Raw genomic sequence first — 13,814 nt, 5'->3', positions numbered from 1 at the left:
TAGGCCAATAGGAAGGAAATCCTTACAGTGAAGAAATCGCTATAATAAGAAAAACACTAAGGGCCAGTTTCACAAACGTCGGTCAACTGTTAACCAGAGTTCAGTCAACTCCCTATCTTTTTCTATCTTATTGTCTAAGGGCCAGTTTCACAAACATCGGTTAACTGTTAATTAGGGTTCAGTCGACTCCCTATCGTTTTTCATCTTATTATTTAAGAAGAGACAGCGGATCAATTAACCTTTGGTTAGCAGTTAACCGACGTTTGTGAAACTGGCCCTTAATAAGAGACATAATGAATTAACCTTCGGTTGGCAGTCGTTTGTGAAACTCGCTCTAACTGTGCCATTTAAGATAAAAATAAAGAACTAAAATTTAATTGACATCTAATGATTAGTATTTCATACTTTGGATGCAAGAGACGAGAACCTGCGCACTCCACCGGTCAATCCTGTATAACGAGCTATTTACAATAGGGATATAATGAGCACGTTTAGAATAACAAAATATCTTTTTTTTTATGCTTTGATAGATTTCCCTTAAGACCCGTCAATTGTAGCTAATCATTCATCCGCAGATAATTATCTTCTTTAAGACTATTGTAATTGCTATGACAATGATTAATTTTGTTCTTGTCACAAAAACTTTTTACACCGGCTAAAACAAATGCATATTAAGTAAGCCCTACGCTATTGCACATGATTGCATATCTATTAATGTAAGACTGGAATTTAGTCTTCATAGTCTTCAATATACTTTCGTATATTTTCAATTACCTTAGGTATTAACACAAAATATTCACAATTCATCGTGAGGTGCTTCGAAAATACTAATTTTTAATCTTTCAATCAGCAATATTAAACTCTTTAAAACGTCAGTTTCGTCGACGGTGAGTTTAATATTAGGATTTTGATAAAAGTGTAAGAGATTATCTATAACAGGCAAAAGCAAGAGCTTAATGTTCTTAAACTCCGTCTTACAAATAGGAGATACCGTGATCATACTGTCCGAGACTACTTCGAGGAAATCGTTATTTTCTATGCTGAAGTGGCCAGTCAGCTTTTCTTTGAAGCATTTGACCATCAAGTTGCTCAAGAGCTTACAGTAGTCGTGCCTCAGTAATCTCAGCTCGAAATCTGTAATAGCATACTCCCTCATTTTCTGTTGACGCTGCTCGGCGTCGTAGATCTCTTCCAGGTTCCGTCTTTCGACCGTCAGGTCGTTGATTATTTTCATTGCTTTCATTTGTATCTGTAACTGATCGTCGTACAGAATCTTGCCGAGTAATTGCAAACCGCCGTGATCAATCCAAGCTTTCTGAGCGGCGGGAAACTGGCGTATTAAGGCACTTAGAGCAAAGAGACATCTGGACTTTACTTCAACTTTACTATTTGTAGACAAGACGTGCAACACTTTTTGGATAAAATCATTTTCTAATGCCTTGGCTTGCACTTTCGGATTTGATTGGGCAGCTGCTCCTAAAAGGCGTAGTGCTTCTGATTTTATTTCATTGTTCGTTCCATTGAGACATGGCGATATGATTTTAGTCAGACTGCAACAAAAAGAAAGAGTTGGTTAGAATATTAGTAAACCGACTGTCTCTATAGAAACGTCGTTACCCGTTTGCACTTACCCATCCATGTCTGAGAATATTTTAGCATTGTCTATTTGATGAAGAAGGTATTCTAGATTGTTTAAGATGTCCAATACCTCTTCGATCTCTATGCTGGTCAACGTTCCTGTAGTGATACTACTTTTGTAAGATTGGAATTTCTGGAAAAACCTCTTCAATAATTCCGAGTCGCTCGTAACGTTGACTTTAAGAGCGTTGAGTTCCTCCTTCAGAGTTTCGTAAAAGCGTTTGAAACGCTTCTCAGTTCTCGGCCGGGTCTCTCCGTTCTAGAGTAAAAATGGGGATAAATTATCAGTGCTACTTAGATCTCGAGATAATGCAATACGTTAAAAGCACTGAATAGGCGAAACCGTGAACACAATTGCAGTTATCATGTGCAACAAAATTCACGCAATCTGTCCAGTAATTATGAGACTCGGCTCGTAAAAATTAAGAAGCGAGAGCAACAGTTACATTCATATTCGACGCGTCTTCCGCCTCATCTTGCTTCAGCTTCTTCAATCGCGCTTTCAGCTCGTCGATGGGCAATTTTAGGGACTCCGAGACCTTCTTTATTTTCACAGGGTCTGGTTCTTCGTTCTCCAGGACCGATTTATCGGGATGCAGCGTCAGCGACTTGGCGTTCGAACGGTTCGCATTCTCATCGTCCTCTTCCGCATCGTCCATCAGTTTCGCCTCCGTCACTCCAGTCTCAAAATTATGCCTCACGTGAAGCCCCTTGGGGATGGGGGTTCCTGATAAATTACATCTTTGTTAATCCAACATCATCAGCATATTTGCAATGTCTAGTCTAACAAAATACCGGCGTGCATTTGTGCGCGACAAATTTAGTTTACAGTCACAATTAAGTTACAACCTCGCGTAAGCAATTCTCGCGGAGCTCGCGCGAATATCTCTGCGAGTAAACCTTCCAGCAGCGTCCGTGCGTTTCAGGGGGGGGCTCGGAAAAATTCTCAACGCAAGTTTGCGAAGACCGGGGGGATCGCTCGCGGACCACGTAATCCAATCCGCACGTACGTCACTGGCGGGCGCCCGGGCCGGAGCAGAGGCGACGGCCGTCGGGGTCCCCGCTGCTCCATTATTCAAACCGCCCCCGAGCGATCGCCGAAAATCCCGCGGCGTCGGGGCGACGCGTTTCCCCGCTGCGGCAGGGTCGCGCGTACGACGGATTTGACTGACGTGGTCCTTTCGCGGACGAAAAGGACGGATCTCGGTCGGCGTGCAAAGTAGTCCCTCGCGGTCGCGGCGTGGGGAGGGAGGAGAGACGAGGGGGGATGGGGAAAGGGATCGCACTCACCCTTCTTCACCGTCTGCCACTCGTGCGTCGCCACGAAGGCGCTCTCGTTTTTTTCGGCGACGCCGAAAATCGCGAGCGGCAGGTAGAGCAGCAGGATGCACGTGGCGGCACGCATTCTGACGCCGTCGTGTTGTTATCGCTGTCGTCGTCGTCGTCGTCACCTGGGGAGGGGGAGAGAGAGAGAGAGAGCGAGCGCGTGTGCGGCCTGCACGACCTTTTTTTTCGCCCCTCACCGACGGTCCGTTCGCGGAGACGCGCGGGTCCCCGGGTTCGTCAGCTGGCGCGGGCGCGCGGCGAGAACGTCGTCAGCGGGCCGCTCGGCATGACATTTGTCGCGGGACTCTGCGGGGTTTTCACGTGTTGCGTCCGCGCTGTTATATCGCGTCTGTGTTGCCGACCAACGCGCCGACGGTAGTTGCGCGCGGCCGCCGCCAGGGCCGGCGCCGGCCAATGGGCGGGCCGCGACGTTGCCGCGTGCCCGCCGCCTTTTCGAATCCCTCCTATCCGTGCGTTCCGAGAGAGAGAGAGAGAAGAAAAAAAAACGGAACGTTTTCAACGTCCCGGTGAGAAGAAGCGATTCGTCGATCGATGTCGAAACGCGACGTCAATCCGGCGGTGTCGATTCGATATTCGCGTCGAAATACTTTCAGTGGCGTCGCGGCACGTGGCGCCCGGTTTCTTCGCCGCGCGATCCAATTTGTCCTGCAAAAGTGCAAAGTACGCGCGTATCGAAAAGAGCGGAGAAACGCCGGCACGCGCGTCTAAAACTTTCACCGACGAATATCGAGTCGGTTCGCGCTCGAGAAAACGGTGAGACTCACGTCCCTGGAGATTTTTAGGAATGCGCTCGGTGCGCCTTGGCGCGGCGGCGACGGCGGCGGCGGCAACGCCGCGCGGACGCGCTCGACCAATCGGCGCGCGGAACGTAGCTCGGCGCGCTCGGGCCAGCTCACGGCGAAACTCATTTACTACGCGCTCGTACGACGGCCGGCACGTGCGGCGACTCGTTCCCTCGCGCAGTAACACAGTTACCGTTGCGCGCGCGGCGTCGCTCTCTCTCGCACGCTGTACTCCATCACCGCGCACGACACGCACACGTCCGCCGCCGCCGTCGCCGCTGCCGTCGTCTCCCCCCCGTACGTACGGCACGCACGCATCACGCTGACGAGAATCCGCTGATAGCCGACCGATCGCCATGGCAGAGGAGTATCTGTACGGTAAGTACGGTCGGCCGCGGTGCCGCGGTCGCCGCGGCCCCGCTATTTCCCGGCGCACGCGGATACTTACGGGCCGTCGGCCATTTGAGCGGCGAACGGGCTGCACGTCGGCCGAGACGCCGGCTGGGCCTGCGGCCATTGCGGCCGCCGGCCCCCATTGTGCCGCGCCGGGGCCGGCGTGCACGGTACTCGCGGCTAATCGCACCGCGGCGCCGGCTACGACGGCGCCCGCGGTCCCGTCCCCTACGCCCCCTGCTCCTCCGCCTCCGCCGCCCTCCCGCAATGCTACTACTTGCGCCTTCCGTGCCCAGGAATCACCCTCGAGGGACCGAACGCGACCGAGGTATGGGACCCGGAGCACAAGAACGACGACTCGGACGGCACGGCCCAGAACATCGCCGGCGCCGACCAGAAGCTCATCATAAAGATGGTGAGTGGCACCTCTTCCGCCGGGAGCGCGTATCCCGGTGCACCCCCGGCGCCTCCCTCGCCCGCGACGGGGCGGCCCGCCTCCGTCGGATTCGTCGCCGGCCGCGGCCGGCGACGTCCGGTCCTCGCGCGTCCGATCATCGTCCCGCTCCGCGCCGCGCCGCTCCGCGCCGCGCCGAGAGGGATTCGCTCGCATGCCTCCGGTTCCCTCCTCGTAGTGCTAATCGCCGCCGTCGCCGCGCCGTGGAACGTTTCGCGCGCGAAACTTCAATCGTTACGCTCTCGGCTCGCGCGGGGGATTCGCCCCCCCTCCCCCCCCGAGATGACAGTCGGGCTTTTTTTTCCCTCCTAGAAAAACGTTTCCTCCGAGCCGTTCAACGGCCGCCGAGGTGCGGCGCCTCCTCGCGACGCCCCCGTGGCCGGTTGCGATCGAATCGCGGGACGATTTATCGCCGCCGCCGAGCGCCGGGAAAGTTTGATGCTTGGCGCCATTTTTTCACAACGGCTTCGCCCTTTCCCCTACTTTTTTTTGTGCCCTGGGCTCTATTATATCGAGGGATGAAGTTTTAACGGAAATCCCGCGGCCGGGTCGATTTCAATTGGCCCGGGGACTCGCGGCGCGCGGGTCCAATTTCGCGACGCGCCGGTTTCCAAGTTGCCGTGCACGTTGGAGAATAAATAATGAACATTGAAATACGCTCGTCATGAGTAATTTTGTATAAATGCGTTGGGTTCTACTTCAACGTTATTTTTTCACCGAGTCCGCGAGAAGAAAATGGAATCTCCGGTTACCTCGTGTCTGCTGTTCCCGTGTAATCGACGGGAAGCTCGAAAATAACGAGGATGTTGTAAACTTTTCTATCTCATTCTATTTCAGGGTCGAGCTGCTTTCTAACCTAAAAAGGCCACGGTTGATCAAAGAACTTTTTATGTAGCGCGTGGACAAAAACGTTTGAGATAAAATGCGCTTAACGGAGAGCGGAGTCATGAGAAATCCTGATTCGTAATTGTTCCGATAGCTTTTGTTTATAAGAATTATTCGCCACTTGCATGGTAGAGTTGAAAGACTTTCGCAAGACTTGAGTCTCTGTAGCTAAGAGCATCCAGAATAATCCTCGTCGACGTTATTCAACGTAGCTAAATACATAATTACATTTCATACATAATTTCTTGCATAATATTTGTCACGGTACTTTCAGGTTCTTCTGGGGCCAGAGGCTAAACCCGGGGAGCTCAATGTCCTGCAGGTTGAGGCGATGGGATTGAAGGGGCCCGTGAAAACTCCGATTGCACTGCTGGAGATGGGAAAGACTGCACAGATCATTCTTGATCTCAGTTTGCCGGATCCTCCAGTCACGTTCACGTTGGTGAAGGGCAGCGGCCCCGTTCACATAGTAGGACATAATCTTCTTGGTGCGTACCTCTGCATGGATTTCTACAAGTTTCTACAGATTTGTAACTTACAGCGCTTAAAAAAGCTGTGCTCAATTTCTTTATCCCGTTACCTCGGGATCGGGTTCACGTTACGGACAACTTGCCCTTGTTGCACGCACATACACAGTATATTCTCCTACTATAAGAAATTTCTAATTTCTTACATGCGAGATTACAATCATGGGAATCATTTGCCGAATCTTTCGCCTGATAGCTCTAGCGATTGCTCGAGCACTGAGCTAACTCTGTATTTTATGTTATTAAATATTGTGTATATTGCTTGCACTGTATATAACTTAATACAAAATACATGTACATTACATACAGAAATATCTAATCTTAATAATACGCGTTGTTGCTCAACTATAGTGTGAACTTCTGAAATTATTAATAAAAAGTTAGTGGTTTTACATTTTGTTAATATTTGTAATTATAAAAGTGTATCAAATAGAGGCGATAAAACTGAAATTGGACGCCTTCCTGGAGAAAGAAGGAAAAACAAGTTCACATTAGATTTCATTATTTTATATTAAAATACATATTGCGTCTTACACACAAACATGTTAAAAGTGGAATATAAGATATATTTCTTATATAAACATGTTAAAATGTTCTTTAGTTTCAAAGCGACAATTAAATTTGTGTTTCATTTAAATTTTAAATCTATTATAAATAATTTTTTATATTAGTATATTGGACAAATTTCAACTTGAATTAACAATACATGAAATGAATAAAGTACTTGTTATTTGGTCCAACTTGTTATCTGTTTCGGACAGATAATTCCATTATTTATTTATAACTGATAGTGTTGTTCTGTAACATGCAACATTTAATAACGTGAACTTTGCGAAATATTAAAAATGTTTTCCTCTTAAATATGCTACATGAGTACATAGTTTTTCTTCTATAGGTGCGCATATTGAAGAATTCGAAGACATGGATGATGAAATGGAGGAAGAGAATATTGACGATGAGGAGGATGAAAAGGTATGAATTATGACATAATATACATACACATATATATATATATATATATATATATATATCTGCAATGAAAAATAATTACACATTTATAAACATTTTATTACAAATTTTATTATAATAAATTTAGCAGATTACGGGTAGTGATGAGGAGTAGTGATTTAATATCAAGTTACATAGAATATATCTCTACAACAATGAGATCTTTCGAATCCAGAATGTGTTAAAAAAATGTAATTATAATTTATAAGTTATTATTTACTGTAGAGAATCTGCTAATAGACCTCACGATATACCTCTATAGTTTTTTTATCTTTATTTTCTATGTTGCTAGAATCCACGTATCAAGTTATATATTGTAAATATCCATTTCAGGCACCGCGAAAGAAGCGAAAGCTTTTATCAGGAAATAAAAACGGCGTTTAATAAACATGGCCGTGAAAATAGACAAATAGAATGTTAAGATAAAACTGAACACTGCGCTATAGTCAGTGGATCTTTTAAAGGATTACAATATCGTACTAAGACCATTTTCTACTTTACTCGAAACTATTTCTTAAGATACCTTTGAAGTTATTATTTAAGGAAGTAAAAAAGTGAACCACTTATTTCGAAAAGTCACAAATGTATCTCTTGCGTTCTCATTCATGTTTTATTTTTGTAAAATAAATCTTATTTTGCAAAGAATTGCTTTTATTCCTTACTAATCACGCTTCCTTTTCGTCCATTTTTGCAAAGTAACGCATTTCAATTGTAATTGTTTATTGAATCTTAGAAAACCAAGTATTATAATGTGATTAATATTTATGTTGATAAATGCAAAACCTTGTTAAAAATCAAAATTATTAGTTAACACAAATTGATTTTGGAATTTTAATTTGATTATAAAAGTTATGGAATTTCATGTTCTTTTCTTTAGAATTTTCTCTAAACGAAAAGATGTCAATACATTATGCATAAATAACCTTCCCATATTAATTTTTTTACGTAAATTAGCAGCTGCAGCTAAATATAAAAATCAGGCAAGAACTAGCAAAAATCAGCAAGAACAAGAAAAAATAAACATGAGCCTTACATAGTATACATACAATATTTAATGTGAATGTTACGTTAGATATGGAAACACTATCGATGTGATTTTGCCTGTAGAATTAATTGCACGATTACATTTTATATTTCTTGTAGGATCCTGAAGATGACGAGGACGAGGATGACGAACCTAAGAAGAAGAATGCTAAATTAACAGCCGCAGCAAAATACAAAAATCAGGCTAACAAGAACAAGAAAAAATAAAAAATGAGCCTTAACATTATGAAAATAAAACAAACTCTTAAGTTAAGATACTACACATAAGTCCATCATTATCATCCGCATTTGTGCGAATCTAGTATCATTTCATCGATTTATCATTCGATAAAATGATGCCTTCCACTTTTCTAAAGACACAACTGGACCAACAAAATATTAATAAGATAATTATTTTAAAATGACTTTGGGTGATATTGTTAGTATGAAAAACGATACGATTTGTTTTACTTCAAAAATGTTTTTTTCTGCTTTAGCTGATCTTTTTTTATGCTACTTCCCAAAATGAAGTTTACAGTTATTTCAGTTATACAGAACATTTGCGTAAAGTATGTCTCTGGTATGTATACTTGAATATTTTTCAAGATAATGTATATTTAGTTGCACATGGAATTTAATATTGAAGAGAAAAACACGTTTATAACAAGATTTTTATAAATATAATTTCTCCGTCTCCAAAGTGATCTTTTATTATTTTGAAATACTAACGTGGTTTCAGATAAAATTGAATATTTTTCGTCTTTATAAGATTTTATGCTGTTGATAGAAAGGAGAACATCTTGAAACGAATATTTTTTCCTCTTTTTCTTGGTGAATTTCCATATAACACAAAACACGTAATTTTAAATATGGTGTAATGAAACAGTGTACTCTATTATTTCTGGCCCAGTTGTTATTGTCAAATTTGTGGAAAGCATAAATTAATTTGCAATGAGAGATTTTGTACTTCAAATTTTTTCTGACAGTGTTCATATCGACGGGACTCTTTCAGAGATGCAAAAACAATATTCTAATGTAACCATTTCAACGCGATTTTTGAAAATAGTTCTCTTCATCTAAGGAATTACGAAACTAAGGCTTCAATATGATGTATAATTTATTTTCGTGTGTACAAGATGGGGAAAAGATTATTAGTCATTCAAAAATCCTAATTCCAAAATTTTATTTACGTCTCAAAAAATATCAGCATGAAAAGGAGAAAATACACGTCATTTAAATATTCATTCCATTTGATGAAAGGTAATAGAAACGGGAGTTACAGGTGTACTAAGTAAAGAAACTGCTCTTACATCAGTGTCATATGCTATTGAAGCATGTGTGATGCATGTGTAAAAAACGTGCGATTGATAAGTAGTCTGTACACCTATTTTGTACATATACGATACAATAAAAAATTTCACAACTTTTAAAATCCGTATCGCTTGGGTAAACATTTATTTGTGCAACCTATCGTATCGTAATAAAGAATATTTTTTAATGTATTTCTCTAACCTGTAATATATCTATACGTTATTTAAAAAATTATTTTTCTTTATTTTTTAAGTAAAACGTTATTTTATTATTTGAAACAAGGTTACTTCAAGTTCGTAAATACTGAACAATACTTGCAATTACGCTCGACACATCGACTTTTCTAACGTTCTTCATTTATCTACAACTTATTCATGTAATATCATTAATTATATATTTCACCTTTATATGTTGATTATTTGTACATAATTAACGTGTAATATGTCAAGCTTTCTTTTCTTTTATACTAAGGAAAAATATATACTTTAGGCAAATCAATTTACATACAGAGATAATTTCAAAAATTTGAATATTAACTCTGAACTGTGAATATCAATTCAGTACAAAACATTGAATAACTTGAACTCCATTACAATAGTAAACTAAATATCCAATCGATTTAATATGGGTGGTATTAGTCAATCAATTTGTGCAACATGAAGTTGAACATGAAGTGTGCGATATAACCAATAAAATAACAAATATAGAAAATTATTAGATATTACGGATTAGCATTTGGGGTTAAGCATCGTGATATGCAGAATGTTAACTTAAACAAATGTTCTACTAATGTAGAAAACCAAGCTTCCTATAACATTGCGGAATGCGACAGAGTTGATCATGAAATAGTGACTCCATCGCAAGTACGTTAGTATTTTACTTGAATATCATTAATTAATTCTTTACGAATTAGAGAAAACAAAATTTCTGCTTACTCTTAATATGAAACATTATAAACGAATAAAATATATAAATGAATAACTTCAGAAAATTGTTTACTGCTTTTCAAAGTTTTTCGCTACCGCTAAATACATTTGCTGTATTGTATATTATTAATTTTTATAACTGGCATTGTCAACAACTGTAATTTTTAACTGTGCGTATCAAGATAGCAAAATTAAATGAAGCTGTAACAAATTTAAAAGATGCTTTGCGAATAAAAGATGTACAATTAGAAAATTCACATCGAGAGAAAAGTAGATTACTGGCGGAATTAAAGAAGCAACAAAGATGCAACAGAAATCTTAAACGTAAGACTTGATCATGACAAGTAATTTCGAAAGTACTCGTGTAGCTTATGAAATTTTATGCGTAAACGCTTAATTTTGGGAGTGGCTTTAGTGATTCTAATAAGTTGATTCAGCAAACGTGAATGACACAGTGTACAAATATTAATTATTTTTATTGTAGAACAGTTAGATGGCGAGAGAATTTTCCACCAAAGGGAGAAGGACCATTTCCTTGAAGAAATGCAACGGTACAGAGGCAGGTATACCGGCAACGTGTCCAAGATTCAGCAACAACGGCATAAGGAGCTCGAAGAGGCACAGGATTCCTTGGAGAGAGAAAACAAGCAGCTCAGAGCTGAGTTGTTAGATAAAAACGAAGTTACGTATAATCTATGCGTGAAGTTCCTTCGTATGAAGTATGCTAAAGACACATTGAGATATAAATTGGATCAGTTGCTGCACGAGCATTTGCTAGTAATGGCGGAGATGATGGAGAAATTAGACGAGGCGAGGAAGGAGCTTAATTTAATTGTATCGGAAAAATTTCAGGAACCGTTGCCCCTTAACAAAGCGAAATTTTTACAAGTAATCGATAATATATCTCTCCGCCCTTATCGTCCAAACCTCCCGATATTATGTAGCATATCTTACGATTCGTTAGGTTGTACAGAGGAATAACAGATTGACGTATGAAAATGCGACGTTAAAGGTACAGGTTCATCAACTTACTCAGAACATAGAGAAATTGAAAGGCCACGTGCAAAGACCGAAGAAGATTAATGTAGACGCGAAAATCATTGAGAAATTAGCAACGCAAAGTAGTACAAGGTATACTATGCGTGAGAAAAAAGTAATATCTTTCATTGTACATCTTTAATGTTAAATCAAATCTATACGTAACGTTATTAATGGAAGATATGACCATTTGTGCTTTCAGGTCAACTCTAGATAAAGCGGAAAAAGTCGCGTTGCTTTCTAAATTATCTCAACCTGCCGTTGAATACGCGGAAACAATCTCGCGAGTGAATTCTGAAAGTCCAGATGATTGCGTGTTTAATGACTCCAAAGATGTTAAAAGCAGAGACGATAAACATTCCAAAGAATTTCGCACAGATCGCGCTCAAAGTGCGCCGGGAATTGTAGAAGCGTCCGTTGCTTCTCGACGGAATAGATGACTGCGTATTTATATAAATATATTTATTCCTTTCTCGCGTATCTTTATTAATCTGTTGAATTGACGCGATATAATAAAATCGCTTGTTAAGGATTGTCGCTACCAAAGTTTCTTTATATCATCGAAAGGCAAGGAAACAAATTCCTATTTAACAAAACGTTTATAGTGCAAAGTGATAATCGCGTCATCCAACAAGTGATGCGAGGTTTCAGTGATATTTTTGAAATGAAACAAAAACATTCGACAATTTAATTTTAATCGAAAATATATTTTCCATTATTATTTACAACTACTTCCCGCCTTAATCGTAAATTTTCCATTGCCCGGTAATAAAAGTCTCAGTTTTGAGCTAAAAAGTAAATCAACCTTCCTTTTATATATCACATTATTTATATTTATGAGATGATCCAATAATTAAAAAATTATTAAAATATTGCACGCTTTTGTTCGCAATATTTCGAATGTTGGCTGTCACTTTTATTTCCTTGTCTTTTGATGCGAAACGAGATTTATCTATAATAAGACGGAGTCTTTTCATATCAGGCGATGTCGAACATTAATTAATAGATCGATTGAGACCGCGAACTAAGCATTAAGAAATTTGTCTTCTCCTTTTCCCCTTTTTCACCGGATCGCTCTCGCTTTCCTACATTACTGGGCAGATTTCAACGCGTGTATTTTGCGTCAACTTAGTTCCGCGACAACGAGGTCGTCGACTCGAATTTATTTTCTACACGCCAACCAAAATGAGAATCTCCAAGATTAAGCGCATTTATTTATTCCACTACGTTGCCACATCGCCGGGCTATTTTCTCCTCCCGTCTATCCGCGGTGTATATTATTAGCGGTACCATTAATGCAATTACAGAAGCTATCATGGGGAACGTAGAAAACGTCTGGTGGCCAATACTATTTCATATAAGCCGATCTACCTCTTTTCTCCTCGCCAATAAAAAGTATCGACAAAATGCAGAAGGGACGTCAATCCGCGAATGAATTCGTGGGCGTTCGACTATCCTATATCGGACCGTGCGGCGGCAATTAAAGCGATAAAAAAAGGACGCGACGTGACGCATATATTTCTGGCGCTTCTGAGTAAGTACATTTTATGCGCGAGTCGTCCGTCATACACGTACAAGCTCTCCCCGTTATCAGAAATATTATCTTCGCTGATACGAATCGAGGAACGAAAGTCGAATGCAGGCCCCAGGTTCGAATCCTGGCTGAGGTAATACTTTTCGCAATAAGAATAATTTACAGCATGGGGAAAGGGGGGTATTGAGTGCTAAATGTAGCATCAGAAAAATGCTAAAATGTACACTGAGAAAAATGCTTTGGTTGTATCAACAAGGCATGTATGATAGAATGTATTTTAGCTAATCCGAAACAGAATTTCTAGTTAGCACGATAGGGCTCGATATTTCATAACCAGAAGTTTGCTAGACCTCACTACACATCTGGTAAATCCTAAAGGAATTCTGATTCGTCCATTTTCTAACAGCCGACTGGTTGGATCTATCAGATTTGTTTTTCAGTGTAGCGTTTTAAATATAACTGCAAATCGTTCATCGATTTGAATATGTGAATCTGCTGACGATAATGATTCCACTTGTAAGAAAACTGCATTATGCCCGAAAAAGAAATCGGCGCGCAGAACGAAGTTGGAAAGAAACGGTATATAAATTCACACTCTAAAATATTATAGGAATTACAAGTTGGGCTACCTACATCTTGCCTTGTGACCCACATTGGCGTTCTCTCATATGTTGTTCGGAAAGTCGAATGATTTAAATGTAGGAACCACAAAAATCTCGAATAACTAAACGATCCCTCTGCAGGTACATCGCCCGACTCGTCGCGACTTGAAAATCGTACAGGCGTACGGCCATCCGGCCATTTCCACTTTACCGTCGTTAATTATCGAGATTCGCCGGGCCTCGTCGGGGCCGATACCGCCGATATGGAAAGCGCGTTTCCGGCGGAAAAACGGATTTCTCGACGTTCTCCTCCCCCGCCCGGGAATCGAGCGGGAGCCGAGCGTCG

The 13,814-nt window shown here is 41.2% G+C and overlaps 3 protein-coding genes across 7 annotated transcripts; 2 read left to right on the top strand and 1 right to left on the bottom strand.

The window, feature by feature from the left end:
* Positions 1-245: 245 nt before the first annotated feature.
* On the bottom strand, positions 246-4,318 carry LOC105565961 (nucleotide exchange factor SIL1). Of its 3 annotated transcripts, none has more exons than XM_012019587.1 (4): positions 4,216-4,318; positions 2,085-2,365; positions 1,632-1,897; positions 246-1,550 (listed from the first exon to the last, which is right to left on the bottom strand). In XM_012019587.1, exons 1-4 carry the CDS (start codon positions 4,301-4,303, stop codon positions 797-799), a joined length of 1,389 nt encoding a protein of 462 aa, XP_011874977.1. In that variant the 5' UTR covers positions 4,304-4,318; the 3' UTR covers positions 246-796. The 3 variants fall into 3 exon arrangements, with proteins under 3 accessions (XP_011874977.1, XP_011874976.1, XP_011874978.1); XM_012019586.1 differs by lacking the exon at positions 4,216-4,318 and adding an exon at positions 2,929-3,389; XM_012019588.1 differs by lacking the exon at positions 4,216-4,318 and adding an exon at positions 2,488-2,685.
* Positions 3,927-9,492, top strand: LOC105565962 (nucleoplasmin-like protein). 3 transcript variants are annotated; one of them, XR_001009239.1, is made up of 6 exons: positions 3,927-4,145; positions 4,457-4,575; positions 5,774-5,987; positions 6,922-6,998; positions 7,123-7,225; positions 7,368-7,679. XR_001009239.1 is itself a non-coding variant. In XM_012019590.1 (5 exons), exons 1-5 carry the CDS (start codon positions 4,124-4,126, stop codon positions 7,416-7,418), a joined length of 483 nt encoding a protein of 160 aa, XP_011874980.1. In that variant the 5' UTR covers positions 3,927-4,123; the 3' UTR covers positions 7,419-7,679. The 3 variants fall into 3 exon arrangements, 2 of the variants coding, with proteins under 2 accessions (XP_011874980.1, XP_011874979.1); XM_012019590.1 differs by lacking the exon at positions 7,123-7,225; XM_012019589.1 differs by lacking the exons at positions 7,123-7,225; positions 7,368-7,679 and adding an exon at positions 8,178-9,492 and having other exon boundaries at positions 3,930-4,145.
* A 95-nt stretch (positions 9,493-9,587) lies between these two features.
* Positions 9,588-13,086, top strand: LOC105565960 (myosin-10-like). Its single transcript, XM_012019585.1, has 5 exons — positions 9,588-10,231; positions 10,477-10,618; positions 10,779-11,182; positions 11,259-11,425; positions 11,535-13,086. The coding sequence occupies exons 1-5, from the start codon at positions 10,124-10,126 to the stop codon at positions 11,770-11,772; spliced, it is 1,059 nt and encodes a 352-aa protein (XP_011874975.1). The 5' UTR covers positions 9,588-10,123; the 3' UTR covers positions 11,773-13,086.
* The last annotated feature ends 728 nt before the right edge of the window (positions 13,087-13,814 follow it).

The sequence above is a fragment of the Vollenhovia emeryi genome, unplaced genomic scaffold (assembly GCF_000949405.1).
Source record: "Vollenhovia emeryi isolate VEMERY1.0 unplaced genomic scaffold, V.emery_V1.0 DF939148.1, whole genome shotgun sequence".
NCBI lineage: Eukaryota > Metazoa > Arthropoda > Insecta > Hymenoptera > Formicidae > Vollenhovia > Vollenhovia emeryi.
The sequence above is the reverse complement of the archived record's forward strand: the minus strand, read 5'-3'. Positions and strand labels throughout refer to the sequence as shown.

Coding starts and splice junctions, on each gene's coding strand:
- LOC105565961 (XM_012019586.1), bottom strand. CDS start 3,043: ATGCGTGCCGCCACGTGCATCCTGCTGCTCTACCTGCCGCTCGCGATT. Junction 2,366..2,928: donor GTGGCAGACGGTGAAGAAGG/GTGAGTGCGATC, acceptor GTAATTTATCAG/GAACCCCCATCCCCAAGGGG. Junction 1,551..1,631: donor ATATTCTCAGACATGGATGG/GTAAGTGCAAAC, acceptor TTTTTGTTGCAG/TCTGACTAAAATCATATCGC.
- LOC105565962 (XM_012019589.1), top strand. CDS start 4,124: ATGGCAGAGGAGTATCTGTACG. Junction 4,576..5,773: donor AGAAGCTCATCATAAAGATG/GTGAGTGGCACC, acceptor CGGTACTTTCAG/GTTCTTCTGGGGCCAGAGGC. Junction 6,999..8,177: donor ACGATGAGGAGGATGAAAAG/GTATGAATTATG, acceptor TATTTCTTGTAG/GATCCTGAAGATGACGAGGA.
- LOC105565960 (XM_012019585.1), top strand. CDS start 10,124: ATGCAGAATGTTAACTTAAACAAATGTTCTACTAATGTAGAAAACCAA. Junction 11,183..11,258: donor ACAAAGCGAAATTTTTACAA/GTAATCGATAAT, acceptor ACGATTCGTTAG/GTTGTACAGAGGAATAACAG. Junction 11,426..11,534: donor GCAACGCAAAGTAGTACAAG/GTATACTATGCG, acceptor TTGTGCTTTCAG/GTCAACTCTAGATAAAGCGG.